The 17,510-nt window shown below is 41.1% G+C and overlaps 1 protein-coding gene across 1 annotated transcript in view; it reads left to right on the top strand.

Annotated features, from left to right (window-relative positions):
• Window positions 1-206: 206 nt before the first annotated feature.
• LOC139381571 (pro-neuregulin-3, membrane-bound isoform-like) overlaps window positions 207-17,510 on the top strand; it is a 513,481-nt gene continuing 496,177 nt past the window's right edge. Inside the window, exon 1 of the mRNA XM_071125214.1 lies at window positions 207-909. Within this exon, the coding sequence (XP_070981315.1) occupies window positions 207-909 (703 nt within the window). The remainder of the gene's footprint in view (window positions 910-17,510) is intronic.

The following is a 17,510-nucleotide window of genomic DNA, read 5'->3' as shown; positions in this document are numbered from 1 at the left end:
ATCAGATTGTTTCACCTCTGTTGTGCGTCTCTGAGTTTGTCTGAGTGTTTGTCTGTACGTTTCTGTGTATGTATGTGTTTGTGACCATCTCATTGTGTGTGTTTCCTTCTCGATGTCCGGCATTGCCGGCTGCCATTCTGGCTCGTGCTTCCCATGCCTGTCATGCGCCTGGCCCCAAGATTAACCCTTGCTAAGCCGTGCGCAGGATGAGCGAGAGCTCCAGAGCAGTCACATCCGGGGCGGTGATCCTGGAGGAGTGTCCAGAGGGGAGTAGGGAGCAAGAGCAGGCCCAAGGCCAAGAGCCAGGACCCCTGCGCTGTGGAGGCTGCACCGTGTGGCCCCGCCAGCAGACATGGCTATGTGTGGTCCCTCTGCTCATAGGCTTCATTGGCTTGGGACTAAGCCTGATGCTGCTCAAATGGATTGTGGTGGGCTCTGTTAGGGACTACGTGCCTACAGATCTGGTGGATGCTAAGGGTATAGGACAGGACCCCATGTTTCCCCCCCATCTCTCCAAGCCCAGCACCTTCCCCAAGAACTCAGACACTACCACTACTACCATGGCAAACCCCACCTCAACCACTGTCACAGCGGTGAGGGGCAGAACTCGAACTGTTGTCGCACACCACCCCAGTGGCACCACTACTACCGCCAAGGTGGGTGGTGCATCAGGCAGCCAAGTTACACCTCGGAGCACCACACAACGCCAAGGCAACTCTGGGGGCGGAGGACCACAAGGCCCTGTTATTACCACAACCACCGCTGTGCCAGTTGCCATTTTTACCACCTCCAGCCCCTCTCCTTTTAACCCCACCTTGCTGCATGAATCCACAGAAATGTGGACGCACAAGCACTCCAAGGAGAGGCCTGCCACCACCCCCACACGGACCCATGTGAACCGAAAAACATGTAAGTCACAGCTATCTCTAATTCCTGCTGGGTTTTGGAAAAATCTAGAGACGGATCACTATTTATTTTAATGTGTGATTACTCTCAGACATGGGCTGTTTTTATGTTTCAAATGTAGCATAAAGGTAAAATATGCCTTCGTTGGGTAATTAACATCGGTTTATCTGCATATTTTTTAATCAAGACACAAAAACCCTGTGTAATAGAAGCTTAATCCTGAGAATAATTGTTGTATAGTGTGGTATTGTGTTCTATAGACGTTTTTACGACGTGAAATTCACAAAGGGAAACATTATTTTTGGATAAAAGATGAATATACTGCTGTTGTGGTTGTGGCTGGTAACTCCCACTGTGGAAGTGTAGAAGCTGCAGGAATTAATGATCCAGTGTAATGGATTGATCTATTGAGGGGCATGTGCCTCATTTGGTTTTCAGGGAAGTTTAATTTAAGCATTCTCGCCAGATTCCATATTCTCTTTTAAAAGCTATAGGGGGAAATGCAATGTTTCCTCTAGATCATTTTTTAGCTGGGGTGGGGGGGGGGTACGGAGGCATGCCCCCCCCTCCAGTTACTTTTTAAAATGCATAAACGTTAAAAAAAATATTTGACCATAGCCCAGGGCTAGGCAAAACTGGTCCATGTTTTTGATTTAACTGACTTGGAAAACTAGGTGTGTTGAATTTAGGCATTGAACTGATCCATTAGCTCAGTTGGTTGCCTAGTTGGAACAAAATCCTGCTGTACCTGCGGCACTCCAGGAACAGGGCAGATGTGCTATTAGCAATAAGCACATTTTTCTTTCATGGAGCTCAGAGAAAATGCTGCAATTTTTAAGGACATTTTCTGCAATTCTACACATGATGCCATTAAGCTAACCTAACGTAGCAGGCATAAAAGAGTGGTCAATTATCTTTTCTACAAACTTTGTCTGATTTTAGTCGTTTACACTGAAAGCGTTTTCCTTCCCAAAATGTCCCCTGCGTGTTGCGGCAACAATTTAGCAGCAGCGGTGCGCCACTGCTAAATGAATACAGGAGAAACAAAAAACAATTCCATGTGTCATGATGAATGCACTAGAATGGCGTAATATTCTGCAACTTTGCCCCTAAGCAGGAAGTATGTTTTCATGTGTCTGATCAGTGCATTTATTGGTAATGGCTTCCAGTAGAGCAAATCCAAATGAGATTTGAAGGGAATAAAAAGGGAGAAGTTTTTTTAGTTTTGTAGGCAAGCTGAATTTGAAGGGATTGCTAAATTTGAAGACTATAAATTCACATTTTGTTGAATTAGTAAGGCTGGATTGGATTGACTTATCTTTGCCAAGCTTTCAATGAGCAAGGCCTCCAGTATGCATGTTCAGTATAACACAGTTGATTAGCCTATTTACTGTACTAAGACTGGATCAATCGGTAAACAACAATGATATGCTCTCCAGGTTCTATCCACCCTGCTGTCCTTGACTCCGGTCGTTGGATCACCATAGCCTATTGATTTGTGCAAGAGGGATTTTCTTGCAGTGATCAATCAACTTTGTACCTATGACTGCAGGCCTTATGTTAATGCTGGAGCATCTCAAAGTGTTTGCGCTTCTGCAAGAGTAAATCATTTTGCAAAAAGTGTTACATTTCATTCTCTGATGTGCACTGTTCCTTCTGCCATACTAACATATACACTCCTAGTAATTACCCAGGCAGCATAGCTACAGCTGTAGATATAGTGGTACGATGAGAATTCGACAGCAGATGTCATCCAGTATATCTTAGTGTTGACCGATGTTATAGAGACACAGTTGTTATGGAATTTATTACATTGATTCAATTGTGCTCAAAGGCAATCATAAGTATTAGTCCAACGATAGATATAATTTCCCCATCACATTGTCTATTTTGATCCTTGAACTACACAAAGCTGAGCCTGCGTCAAGTTATCAATAAATACACGCTCAATTCCCTTGCCTGTCTACTGCTGGTGTTGTATTTATTAATTCAAATATTTTAAGAATGCCATTTCTCGAGCTCCCGAAAACCGTTATGCCCCAGTGATGGATATCCCAAGGAAAATGTAACTTCTCCAGTATGCTGCAGCAGCCAACTGTAGTCTCACTTGCCCTTCGCCCTATCTTCCATCCTCCCACACACTGTTCACAATTTCAAAAGTGCATCTTTTCCTTAATATTTAGAGGTGCTTTTTGTATATACTGAATTATCCTAATTAATGTAGTGCCTATCTTATCACACATTCATTCATTTAAACGGAAGGCGCTTACACTGATAACTTCCACTCCAAAAAGTCAGTTCAGTTCCTACACAAGTCTTTATCTTTATTTTTCGGTACTAGAAGGATGTTCTACCCCCAGAAAGACAACACATGTTTCTAATGACTCGACTAGAATGTGTGTAAGTGTATATTTGCTAAGGATTACTTGTCCACTTGTCGGCCGGATGACCTCTTCCATGGAGAGAGTGTATGTTCATTTGGCCTTTCAGCAGTAATGCAGTTTGAAAGGGATGTTACTTTGTCCTAGGCATTGAATATTGGATCAGGGTGTCAAGCAGCCATGCTTTGGCATCACTCGCCGGCACTCTGCTAGATTGCATTTCACCCAAGCCAACTTTAATTCAGATGAATTTCTTATCACTCTGGAGGAGCAGCTCAAAATAATTGCACACCTATCAGTCACACCCATGATGCGGTTACAAGCATCACTGTAGTTGGGATTGTACTGATATACAGTGGTTTGTACTGTATAAGACTGCGTTCATTGAGACGTTGTCACTTATTAGATTCTATAACATACAATAGGTCTACCCATCAAACGTGTTGTTTTTCAAGTAAAACACAAACATATTAGCCTATGTTTCACAGACGTAATTTACTGCTTCTTTATTCTATTGATTTGACAGTCCAAAGTGGAATCAGAGCCCTTTATGATCTGATGGGTGCTATAAACAAGATTTATTAGGATCTCTTCAATCCTCTCGTGCCTCTAGTCTAAGAGGAATGGGAGCCCATTCCCATTTTTGGTGGGCATATACCTCCTCATGAGGCCTCAGGCAATTCAATATACTGATACACAGATCCAGCTACAGTACAGGAAGAGTAAACATTAACCTTATCATCAACTGACATTAACTTCTTGATTCTACTTGAGACGCATATGTCTCAAGTAGGCACCTGGAAATGCAAATGCGCTACGCTAAATGCTAAATGTACTCGTTTAAACTCAAACCTTGATCAAAATTCACAAGCAGGGTATTGAATTAAAGCTACACTCGTTGTGAACCTAGCCAACAAGTCAGATTTTTAAAATGCTTTTCGGCGAAAGCATGAGAAGGTATTATCTGATAGCATGCATCACCTGAAAATGCCTGAATGCGACGTAAACAAAGACTCTGCTTATCCGACGCAGCACAAAACGCAGAAATAAAATATAAAACATTCATTACCTTTGACGAGCTTCTTTCTTGGCACTCCTATATGCCGCATAAACATCACTATTGGGTCTTTTTTTCGTTTAAATCGGTCCATATATACCCAAAATAGCTTTCTATGGAAGCTGTGTCATTCAGAAAAAAACATCGTTTTTTAACGCTGCATCATTTTTTTTAATTAAAAAAGTCGACGATAAACTTTCACAAAACACTTCGAAATCCTTTTGTAATCCAACTTTAGGTATTAGTAAACGTTTACAATCTATCAAAATGATTACAGGGCGATGTATATTCAATAGCTCCTCGTGTGCAAATCAATGGCTGCCCATGTCCACATTAACAACATCCTGGTGGAGACTGGAAGAAACGGAAGCCAGATAGATGGATTTTCCAACAAAAAATTCAATTGAAATCGACGACAATGGCGACATCGTGTGGAATTTGTATGAATTGCATGCAGGTCGATATTAAATTTTGTCCTCTTTTAACAACTCATGGAAGTGACTTATGGAAATTATTTTTAGCTTTCAGAGAGCAGTTTTTCTTGCGTTTTTCAATGAAACACACGATCTGTTATAGTCACAGCCGTGATTTAACCAGTTTTAGAAACTTCAGAGTGTTTTCTATCCACACATACTAATCATATGCATATACTATATTCCTGGCATGAGTAGCAGGACGCTGAAAAGTTGCGCGATTTTTAACAGAATGTTCGAAAAAGGAGGGGGTAGAAGTAAGAGGTTTTAACGTATGTGTTGTCCGTCTGATTTTAGGTCAGATATAATAAGAGTATACAGTTGAAGTCGGAAGTTTACATACACTTAGGTTGGAGTCATTAAAACTAGTTTTTCAACCACTCCACAAATTTCTTGTTAACAAACTATAGTTTTGGCAAGTCGGTTAGGACATCTACTTTGTGCATAACACAAGTAATTTTTCCAACAGATTATTTCACTTATAATTCACTGTATCACAATTCCAGTGGGTCAGAAGTTTGCATACACTAAGTTGACTATGCCTTTAAACAGCTTGGTAAATTCCAGAAAATTATTTTATGGCTTTAGAAGATTCCGATAGGATAATTGACATAACTTGAGTCAATTGGAGGTGTACCTGTGGATGTATTTCTAGGCCTATCTTCAAACTCAGTGCCTCTTTGCTTGACATCATGGGAAAGTCAAAAGAAATCAGCCAAGACCTCCACAAGTCTGGTTCATCCTTGGGAGCAATTTCAAATGCCTGAAGTTACCACATTCATCTGTACAAACAATAGTACGCAAGTATAAACACCATGGGACCACGCAGCCGTCAAACCGCTCAGGAAGGAGACGCGTTCTGTCTCCTAGAGATGAACGTACTTTGGTGCGAAAAGTACTAATCAATCGCAGAGCAACATCAAAAGACCTTGTGAAGATGCTGAAGGAAACAGGTACAAAGGTATCTATATCCACAGTAAATCGAGTCATATATCGACATAACCTGAAAGGCCGTTCAGCAAGGAAGAAGCCACTGCTCCAAAACCGCCACACAAAAAAATGACTACGGTCTGCAACTGCATATGGGGACAAAGATCGTACTTTTTGGAAAAATGTACTATTTTTTTTTCATCAGACCACAGAACTGTTTGGCCATAATGACCATCGTTATGTTTGGAGGAAAAAGGGGGAGGCGTGCCATCCAAAGAACACCATCCCAACATGTAGCACGGGGGTGACAGCATCATGTTGTGGTGGTGATTTGCTACAGCAGGGATTGGTGTACTTCATAAAATAGATGGCATCATGAGGTAGTAAAAGTTATGTGCATATATTGAAGCAACATCTCAAGACATCAGTCAGGAAGTTAAAGCTTGGTCGCAAATGGTTCTTCCAAATGGTCAATGACCCCGAGCATACTTCCAAATTTGTAGCAAAATGGCTTAAGGACAACAAAGTTAAGGTATTGGAGTGGCCATCACAAAGCCCTGACCTCAATCCTATAGAAAATGTGTGTTCAGAACTGAAAAAGCGTGTTTGAGCAAGGAGGCCTACAAACCTGACTCAGTTACACCAGCTCTGTCAGGAGGAATGGGCCAAAATTCACAAAAATTATTGTGGGAAGCTTGTGGAATGCTACCCGAAATGTTTGACCCAAGTTAAACAATTTAAACACTAATTGAGTGTATGTAAATATCTGACCCACTGGGAATGTGATGAAAGAAATTAAATCTGAAATAAATCATCTCTACTATTATACATTCTTAAAATAAAGTGGTGATCCTAACTGACCTAATATAGGGGATTTTTACTAGGATTAAATGTCAGGAATTGTGAAAAACTGAGTATAAATGTATTTGGCTAAGGTGTATGTAAACTTCCGACATCAACTGTACCTTGTGTATGCGTGCCGGCTTGAATGTGTGCCGACAAGTTGGGGATGGGGTGATCTAGTTGTGACTCAGTTGTGACCCCTAGACTAGTGAAATCTGAGATTAATGGCTCATCCTTGAAATCAGATTGCTCCCCACCTCAAAGAGGATTTATGGGCATCTCCTGGACATGTCCCTTTTTGGAGTTTGGTGGGCAAATCATCATATTGTTCAGTATGTTCCTAGAACCATAACCTGAACTATTTTAGTCATTGGTATTTAATCTCAATGCAATAGCTTGTATTGCAATGTTAAGATGAGGATGTTGAAATAAGTATTGCATGGTTAAAGCCATTGCCAAAGTCAGAATGCTGAGATTCTTCCCAGACTGCTTTCCAATGTATGACATGCTGTGAATTTTAACATGCTAAGAGATTTGGGAATTAGATTAAAGTACATGCTGAATCAAAGCTGGGTGATCAGACATGGCTCCAGTCTCATCTATCATTGCGCTCGTTCATCAGTTAGTTAGACAAACAAGATGTGATTCTTAACTGGTCTCCCTTTTTGCACTCTCCCACAAACTTACACTGACACCCCAACACCCACCTGCACACACATTGCATATGCCCACACACAAATAACATGCGAACACATGCATTCTGACGACACACACACACACACACACACACACACACTGCTGCTACTGTCCATTATCTATCCTGTTGACTGTTGATTATCTATCCTGTTGACTCACTTTATCCCTACCTTTATCCCTACCAATATGTAAATTGCTACAGTACCTCAATTAACTCGCACCCCTGCGCATCGATGCAGTACTGGTACTTCCTGTATATAGCCATGTTATTTTCACTTGTTATTGTTATTCGTTATTCACTTTGTATTTTTTCCTCATGTCACTATTTCAATTTTTTATCTTTATCTTAAACTCTGCATTGTTGGAAAATAACCCGTAAGTAAGCATTTCACTGTTAGTCTACAGCTGTTGAAGAATGTGACAAATACAATTGGATCTTCATCAGTTGTTGATAGTAGGTTATAGGCCTAGCTCAAGGAGTGCTTCCATTAAAATATTGTATTAAGGTTTGCTCAATCACCAAGTCTTGAGAATGGTTTCCCTGTGACAGTAACAATGGCCAAATCAAATGATTTATTATGAATAGTCAAGCAGGGGTTCTCATTAAGCTGATTTGAATTTGCGTTTCAATCTATTTGAATACTTCTGACCCTGCATCTCTAACAGCATGCAGAAATACACTCTCCTGCAGGCCATTAGATTGCATTCCTCTCTGAAGCTGTCTCAATAAAGCTTCATGTCACATTGATTTATCCTGCTGAAATGTCCTAAGGAGGGAAGAGCCTTTAAATATGAATGTGCAGAAAAGGAAACATGTTCAATAAGTAGAGGAAAATTTGAATAATTGACGATGCCCGATGACAACAATAAAATAAAGACTGAAAAATTGGCTTATGGTTTATAAATCGGATAGAAGAGATATGGATATAAGCAAGACAATATGACACAGTGTAACATCTCAATTGTCTGAGAGCTGACAAGGTGTTTTCTAAAGATGTTTCACCAGGAGATGCTCCATTGCTTTTTTAAAGCAGGGCAACCCAGGGTAGCCTTAACTGAAAATAGCAACTACCTTCCTCTGCCCAGTAACATGTCTAGCAATCCCATTGCTCCCAAAGATGATGGAGTACAAAGCGGCTGAATGCTAGAGATGTATCCTTTCTATCAGAGGTGCTTTTGATAATGAATTCCGTTGTAAGCAGGCCTGATTAGATGAGGTTCCCCACATGTCTCTGGCTGCGAGATGTGAGATCAGTTAATATGTTTTGGATTGCAGACCCCAGCTCCACTTGTCCTCCAGAGATGGATTGCCACTTTACTCCGAACAGGGACAACAAAGAAGTGTTAGTCCTTACTGATGACAGTATGCAGAAATGATGCAATGCCCCAGCCTAGTGATTGTATTATAGGCTAACATTAGTAATTGCCACTTTTCGAGGTTGCAGAAAGAAACAATTTGTCTATCATTCCTGGAATGTTAATTTCTGGAGCAACCATACTGTAGCCTACCTTGTATTTTTCTTGGACATCAGAAGCACTGTTTGAACTCCACTTCAAATGCTGATTATTAAAACATGTCCCATTGCCTACACAGAAGTAAGGGTGATAATTATGAGGTATTGCCCTATTATCTACCATAGGCATTATTGAATAATAAAATGCTGCTGTTTCTGGTGCAGTACTTATTGTGATTTGTTTGAGCAGCCCATCTTCCTAGTTTAAATACGATAGTAGATACAGTGTAATATCTCTATCAGGCTCTTAAAGAGATTGTATAGGTTAATCAGAATGTTTAGAATGGAGGCTTTCCTTAGGAGCTATGTCTTCAATATCAGCATATCAGTAAATGTCAAAGCTGCGGTCAAAAATATCCCTATGTCTTCAATATCAGCATATCAGTAAATGTCAAAGCTGTAAATGGTAAATGGTCAGTATAGCATATCCATTGTATTATTTTGCAGATATTTTGTATTTTATCTGACGTTTTCCTCATCCTGCAATCATTCTTATGAATAAACAAGACATCCAGGGAATTAAATGTACAGATGATCTACTAGACCTATCAATATTCCTAGAAATGTAGCATATACATTAGTTAAATACTGTATGTTCAATATGCATTCATACAAATTTATTTAAAATATACCTCACCTTCACTTTTACAATTCCTACACCTTTCTATATCCTCTTGTAAGTTGGCTGCAAACTGTTTAACATCAGTGAGCAAGCAAATGTCAGTGTTTTGATTCTAGCCATGGTCCGTAGCTGGTGCTGTGGTTTGTAGCCTATTAATCTGTAACGGCTTTGCGGAACCAAGCAGGCAGCATTATAAATGCGGGCCTTAAACAACAAGCAGCCTGGCCTGTCTGTCATGGGACACTGGCCAAGCTCAGACCAGAGAAATAGCCTACTGAGGAGGAGGAAGACACCTCTTGGCGGGCGACCAGACTTGACCCCCCAACAGGAATACACAAGTCTCGGTAGAGCACATCAAGGCAAAACATGGCACAGTAGAATATTCTTTCCATCCTGGCTGATAACCATGCGGCTAAATAAAGAATCGGGTTGCAGCCGTCATTATTTATCTTAAAACATTATTTCACTGATTCAAGTCAAAGGCAAGTTCATCTATGCTCTGCATTGATTCAGTATGTCCCTCAAGGTCCATTTATGATTCGATTCTGTTTCATTTGATTCCACCACTGAGTAAAATATCACCTGACTGGAGTAATTGCTTCAGTGCTGAGCTTGCTCTACTTTGTTTTCAATTTCCCATAGTGTTGGTGTGCGTGTCTGGGAGTGTGCATGGAATGTTTAGGCATGGTGCACGAGAGAGTAAGTGTGCACATTTGAATGATCATTGATTACAGTGGCAAGAAAAGGTATGTGAACCCTTTGGAAATTCCTGGATTTCTGCATAAATGGGTCATAAAATTAGATCTGTTCTTCGTCTTGGTCACAACAATAGAAAAACAGTCTGCTTAAACTAATAACACACAAACAATTATATGTTTTATGTCTTTACTGAACACACCATGTAAACATTCACAGTGCAGAATGGGAAAAGTATGTGAACCCTTGGATTTAATAACTGGTTGACCCTCCTTTGGCAGCAATAACCTCATCCAAATGCTTTCTGTAGTTCCGGATGAGACCTGCACAACAGTCAAGAGGAATTTTGGACCATTCCTCTTTACAAAACTGTTTCAGTTCAGCAATATTCTTCGGATGTCTGGTGTGGACTGCTATCTTGAGGTCATGCCACAGCATCTCAATCGGGTTGAGGTCAGGACTCTGACTGGGCCACTCCAGAAGGCATATTTTCTTCTGTTGTTGATTTACTTCTGTGTTTTGTGTTGTTGTCCTGTTGCGTCACCCAACTTCTGTTGAGCTTCAATTGGTGGACAGATAGCCTTGCATTATCCTGCAAAATGTCTTGATAAACTTGGGAATTCATTTTTCTGTCGATGATAGCAATCAGTCCAGGCCCTGAGGCAGCAAAGCAGCCCCAAACCATGATGCTCCCTCCACCATACTTTATAGTTGGGATGAGGTTTTGATATTGGTGTGCTGTGCCTTTTTTTCTCCACACATACTGTTGTGAGTCCCTTCCAAACAACTCAACTGTAGTTTCTTCTGTCCACAGAACCACATTGAGCATTCTGCACTGTGCTCATTTATAGACAATTTGTATTTCCGTGGACTGATGAACATCAAGGCTTTTAGAGATACTTTTGTAACCCTTTGCAGCTTTATGCAAGTCAACAATTCTTAATCTTACGTCTCCTGAGACCTCTTTTGTTCGGGGCATGGTTTACATCAGGCAATTCATTGTGAATAGCAAACTCAAATTTCGTGAGTTTTTTTTGATATAGCAAGTCAGCTCTAACCAACATCTCCAATCTCGTCTCATTGATTGGACTCCAGGTTAGCTGACTCCTGACTTCAATTAGCTTTTGGAGGTGTCTAGGGGTTCATTAGCCTAGGGGTTCACATACCTTTTCCAACCTACAACGTGGATGTTTAAATCGTGTATTCAATATATTAGTTTAAGCACACCATGCTTGTATATTGTTGTGACTTAGACTAAGATCAGATCAAATTTGATGAGCAATTTATGCAGAAATCCAGGTAATTCCAAAGGGTTCACATACTTGTTCTTACCACTGTAGCGGCGTATTTGTGCTGCCGTGGCAGTCTTCTGGAGGATGGCTCTCTCACCCTTCTGTTTCCCCATTTCCGCTGTGTTGTCTCATATTTTAATTCTGTATTCCCATTCTCCCTGTTTCCCTATCATAATCTTCCCTGGACACCACGTTTTTAATGTGCAATAACATACCTTGAGCTATTGAGCATCATCGTTAAATGTGTTTGCTGCCAATTATTTACACTAACTAATTTTAATCATGCAGATTAAATTGCTGTTTTCTTGAATATAAATATATTCCATTAATTGAATGTGTGTGTGCCTGCGTGTAAGCATGCTTGTGTGTGTGAGCCAGTGCTTGTAGGTGCATACACACATTTGGGTGTGTGTTCATATACATTATGTGAGTCATCTGAGGAAGTGAAGGGCCATCTTGTGTCTTTGGCCTTTTGCCTCTCAGCAGTTTAGCAAAGCCCTGTGTTCATGCGTAGGCTCTGATTATGAGTGCAGAGCGTTTTGCTGCTGTTATTTTTAGCATTTAAGATCCATTTGAGCTGTGCATGCGGTGGGGGCCTGGTTTTCTCGCACAGGGCTTCTTTCTCTTCTCTTTACCCCACTTCACCCTTTCTTATTGGCATAGAGAGCTGTCTCTGTCAGCCAAAACCCATTAAGACTGTCCTGATGAGCAAACTGGGTTGATAAGAGCGTATTATTTCTCAATGGTTATTACTGTGAGACATGTTGATATCCATGTGTTGAGCTGATTCAAAAGTAGGTTAAATGGTTGGTATGTCAGCGAGCAGTCTGGGCCCCGTAGACACACCCATCCTACTCTCTTGGTGTTGTCCTTTAAATGGCTGTTGTTTAAACTTCACAGATGGGCAATGCACCCTTAATGGAACCCCCACAGTATCACAAAGAGAGACACACTCACCAAATGCTTAATAAGTGCAGTGCTCTGCTACACAGTTGGACTGACTGAGGGCCCTGTCTTTGGGGCAGTCTGTTACACTGCTTTCCTCTCCTGTCATGACAAGGAACAACCCGCTCAGTGTGCTTGCCAGGGTACTCTTACCGAGTGCAACTTTAGGCTATCAACACTTCCTATCCTCGGTCAGCACTCTTTCAACCTCTCTCTCTCTTTCTTTCTTTCTCTGTCTACCTCTTCACCTTTCACTCCCATCTCTCTCTTTTTGTCGTTCTTCCCCCATACTCTCTCCCTTTCTGTTCCCTCCATGCTTATATTCGGTGGCAAATGTATCAGAGAGACACTGTGTGCAGTGGTGGAAAAAGTACCCAATTTTCATACTTGAGTAAAAGTAAAGATACCGTAATAGAAAATGACTCAATTAAAAGTAAAAGTCACCTAGTAAAATACTACTTGAGTATAAGTCAAAAAGCATTTGGTTTTAAATATACGTACGTGCCAAAAGTAAATTGAATTGCTAAAATATACTTAAGTAAAAATTATTTCACATTCCTTATATTAAGCAAACCATTTATTATTATTATTTTTAGGATAGCCAGGGGCACAATCCAACACCGAGACATAATTTACAAACGAAGCATGTGTTTAGTGAGTCCCCGTCAGATCAGAGGCAGTAGGGATGACCAGGGATGTTCTCTTGAAGTGTGTGAATTGGACCATTTTCCTGCCCAGTTAAGCATTCAAAATGTAATGAGTACCCCCAAAAAACTACTTATGTAGTACTTTAAAGTATTTTTACTTGAGTACTTTACACCACTGTCTGGTTGTGACAGGCCTCAGCCCTGTGGCTCTCTGCTCCATGGCAGAGCTTAGATGGGGGTTATGGGAGAGTGACTCCACACAGCCACTGAGAGGAGAGGCGGAGTCATCCATCTAGACTGTACACTATCCCTTCATCATCTTTGCAACAGCCGACTCAATACATTAACATTGTCCCTGCTTCGCGAGACCCACCAGAAGGTGTTAAGATTGAGGGTGATGAATAGTGGATGTTTGTTGTTGTAGGTTAGGATAGGAAGAAGCATGCTCAGCTGTTTGGTGGCTAGTGCAGTGAGAAACGTGGGGCTGGCCACTGCGGTAGGAAGCCCCCTTTATAAGCCATAGGTGGCAGCTTCCGCTCCGATGTGTTTGGTTTACGCTGAGATGAACATGTCAGTGATGAAGCTGTCATAGGCCTGTCCGCCACCTCTCAAGAGTGACTGATGCCTCTGTTTCCCTAGCCTAGGAACGGGCATACAGGCAGAGCCGGTCCTGACCTGACTAGAGCCCTAAGCAAAAATCTGCTAAGGGCCCCTCCTACCTGGCCCGTGAGCCATGTAAACCATTTGCATTTGCCACAGTCACACCTGACACCTCAGTGCTCCCACTACAATCCTCCCTCCTTTAAAACAGTTTGCTCCATCTGTCGGTCTAAGAATAAGTAGACCTATACAGAACAGAATGAGGTATAAACAAACAATATTTATTGAATATAATATTTTCTATAGAATCTTAAGATAAGTGAATATTAACATTAACATATAAGACATTGTAGAAAATAAATAAAATATAGCACTGAGCTTTGGCTCTGCTGCAGCTCTGCTGCCTGGTAATTAGTCCAGTCCTCACAATATTATACAATTAGCTTTGTCTATACAATATAAACATAAGCCTATAAGCAATGGCTGCAGCTATATGACTTAAAATAGTTTTTTTTAAACCTATACAGCTGTGTGACTAGCTTTGGCTATACAATGTAAACATAAGGCTATGGCTGCAGCTATACAGTATGTCTCAAAATATTAAAATAAAACATATACAGCTGTGTGATTTACTTTAGTTCCCTCTACAGCCTGGGCATTTTCAGCATCAGTATGGGCACCAGTCTATCTGGAATGTCTGGAAGAAATTGAGAAAGTATGTAACATAGTTAGTTAAGCAGTCATTTACACAAACACACTTCTGCCATGCAATCTTAAATGTTACTAAGTGTGTAAACATTTGAATGTTTAAAATCTTAACATCAAAATAGTCATCTTCTGCACTTTCTTGAGGCAAAATCGTCAATGATGTCATCATAGGACATGTGTTTCCCCACGTCATGATTTATGCTCATGATGGCCAGACCACTCAAACGTTCCTGTGACATGGAAGACCTCAGGTAGATTTTTATGCATTTTCATTTTGAAAAGCTCCTCTCTGCTTATGCTACTGTTACTGGTAGAGTGACTGCAACTCTTAGGGCTATCCAAAGCTTAGGATAGAGTTCCTCAAGGTTTTTCTCACGGAGAAAGGAAAGCAGCTCAAAGGCAGTCATCTTATCTGATGACAGATCAGGTAAATTCTGAATCTCGTTTGCCAGATCCATTCCACTGAGGTCACAGTCATCTCTGAAGGTTAGAGTGTTTTCAACTTCCATGCAATGAGCCTTTAAAGATTCACTGGACATCTGAGAGGCAGTGCTGACGTTCAGCAGCACTCTATATTTGTTTTTTACCTGGTTGAGTGTTTCAAATCTCTCATCCATGGATGTCACAACAGAGTCGACCACAATGTTGAAGTAGTTGACTTCAAGGTTTTTCAGTACATCCGTCACTGGTTCATCAGGAGCCTCATAGCTGAAGTCCCTCTTGCTGTTCCTCAGCCTCCACATTAATCTCTTCACAAATGCTTTTGGCTTTTGTCTGGGAGGCCTTTGCATTTGAGATTAAATTCACTGCAATATCCAACTGCATTGAGGCAGATTGGAGAAGCTTGTTCACCTTGTTTGTCATTTTCAGTATCTCACACCATACGACACAGCAAATTAAGAAGCGGTAGGACTCAACTTCCTCTGAAAGTGCTTGTAACTCCACTTTGGTCACAGGATCGTTGATCGTTCGTCTGGCTTCAAGTAATGCCTCCTGAACCTCAGAAGCCTGATACCTGATTGAATGAACACTTTGCAGCCTACTCTCCCATCTTGTGTCACTCCCTGACTTTACAGTTATGTTCACGTGTTTCTTCAAAACATTCCATCTTTGTGAGCCAGCTGAAAAGAAGGTGAAGAGCTTTTGCAAATGCCCCAAAAAAAAACAGCGGCATATTTTGAAGATTTGGCAGCATCTGCAATGACAAGGTTTAGAGTATGTGCTCCACATGGGACGAACACGGCTCTGGGACTTTTTTGGAGCAGTCTGGCTTGTACTCCTTGGTGCTTGCCCTTCATGTTGGCACATTATCATAAGCTTGCCCTCTGCAATCTTCAAATGGAATCTTCAGCCCGTTCAGCTTATCTAAAATGACAGTGGACAGATTCAAGCCTGTTGTAACCTCAACATTCACAAAGCACTCCTTGATCTCTGGCTTTCCCTTTAAAGCCACACTTCTCGGAATAATGGACATTTGCTCCTGATGAATAATGTCAGGTGTACAGTCCAAGATAATGGAGAATTACTTTGAGTCACTATTGCTTCCAGAATCTTGTCACTCACAATCTGTATCAGCTCATTCTGTGTGCACTTCCCAAAGTAATGAGCATGTGTCTCTCCATCTTTAATTTTGCCGAGATGATTTTCCATAACGGGGTCAAATTTTGCCAGTAATTTAACCTCTTTTAGGAAGTTTCCATTATCTGGTAAGAAGAGTTTGTCTGATGGACCCCTGAATGCTAGGTTTCTTTCAGCCAGAGATACTTATTAAACGTGTAAGGACATCCCGCCATCTCTTTCTTTCAGACTCCAAAATTGTCATTTGTGTCTGGTCAAGAGTCTGTCCCCGACTTAGGTGCAGATCAAGTTCTCTCCACTAAATCATATTGTTTGTGTGTTCAGGTCTATCCCCATGGTGTTTCAGAATGGCGTTGATATTTGACCAGTCACTCACGCCTTCCTTTATTGTTTTGTAGTATTTTGTAGAAAATAGTTTACAGCAAAAACAATACACTGTGTTGTTTTTGATTGAGTATGAAAGCCAGCTCCTGGTAATTGTTTCCCTATTTGACAACTGTCTCTGTAATAATCCTGAATGGAAACCTCTTCTAGACTTGTCTTTAGGGTAAGAAAAATCCAGTCCTGGTTTGAATGGACCTCTGAGCACCAACTCAGTCCTCATGAAGTCTGTTAAGACTGGGGGCTAATCTGCTGGGTCATTTGGTGGAGCAGCAACTGTTCTATTAGGGTCTGAGTTGCTTGTATCTGATGCTAGATGATTTTTGGCTTGTTTTAAAATTATGTGCGCCTATGAGGAATGCCATCACGGCCATATATTGTCTGGACAGGTCCACATAGAGGTTGCTGCTAGAAAGTGCGAGTTTCATTTCATGCATGCGCATATGAATGCATGTTCACGCGCAACGCGGTTATCTTTCCCGAGATGCAGTTTATAAACACCGTTGCCCGTTGGCGTTTATCAAACGTAATAAATAGTTGCATTTCACTCTCACTTTTGTCAGGCACAAAGTCATCGAACACAGCCCTGGAAGTGGCTGGCAAGCAAGCAAGACATAGACAGACCAAGAGATGCACTGCCCAGCTAGGTTAGCAAGACAGACAGACTAGAGAGAGATGCACTACAAGCTAGCACATCATCTTAACGTTATTGTTATTTGCTGACATCAAACTTCAAGCATATGTTGGGATGTGTCTCAATTTAAAGCTATACAGTACCTCACCTAGGACTGTGCTTGGCTGTTGTTTCATGTTTCCCACTGTATTATTTTTTCATGCATAATCACAAGTAAGATACTGCTGACCATGTTCTAGAGTCAGGTCAAGGTAGCTGTGGGCTAATTGTGGTGTGATCTCAGCTGTTGAAGCAGGTGTGAAGACAGCTCTGCCCAAGGTGAAGTAAATGAGAACCTGCCATACCTAGCCTATAATATCAGCATTGCTCCCATCACATCTACTGTAGGAGAAAGCTCACGGCTCCCTGAGAGACCGATTCTTGACTCACTGCCTGTAGCACCCCAGTCTGAAATATATATAATATGTTCTGGGCACAGCTTAGACAAATACCTTTTTTTCACATTTGATAACGCTTTGTTAATTATATTATGCCCGTGAAGTGTGGTATTGTACAGGTGAACTGCATGTCTTAGAATATAATACACAAGATATATCTTATAATGTAG

Source organism: Oncorhynchus clarkii, chromosome 23, assembly GCF_045791955.1.
Source record: "Oncorhynchus clarkii lewisi isolate Uvic-CL-2024 chromosome 23, UVic_Ocla_1.0, whole genome shotgun sequence".
In the NCBI taxonomy this organism is placed as follows: domain Eukaryota; kingdom Metazoa; phylum Chordata; class Actinopteri; order Salmoniformes; family Salmonidae; genus Oncorhynchus; species Oncorhynchus clarkii.
This window is presented reverse-complemented; position numbering and strand designations above follow the sequence as displayed.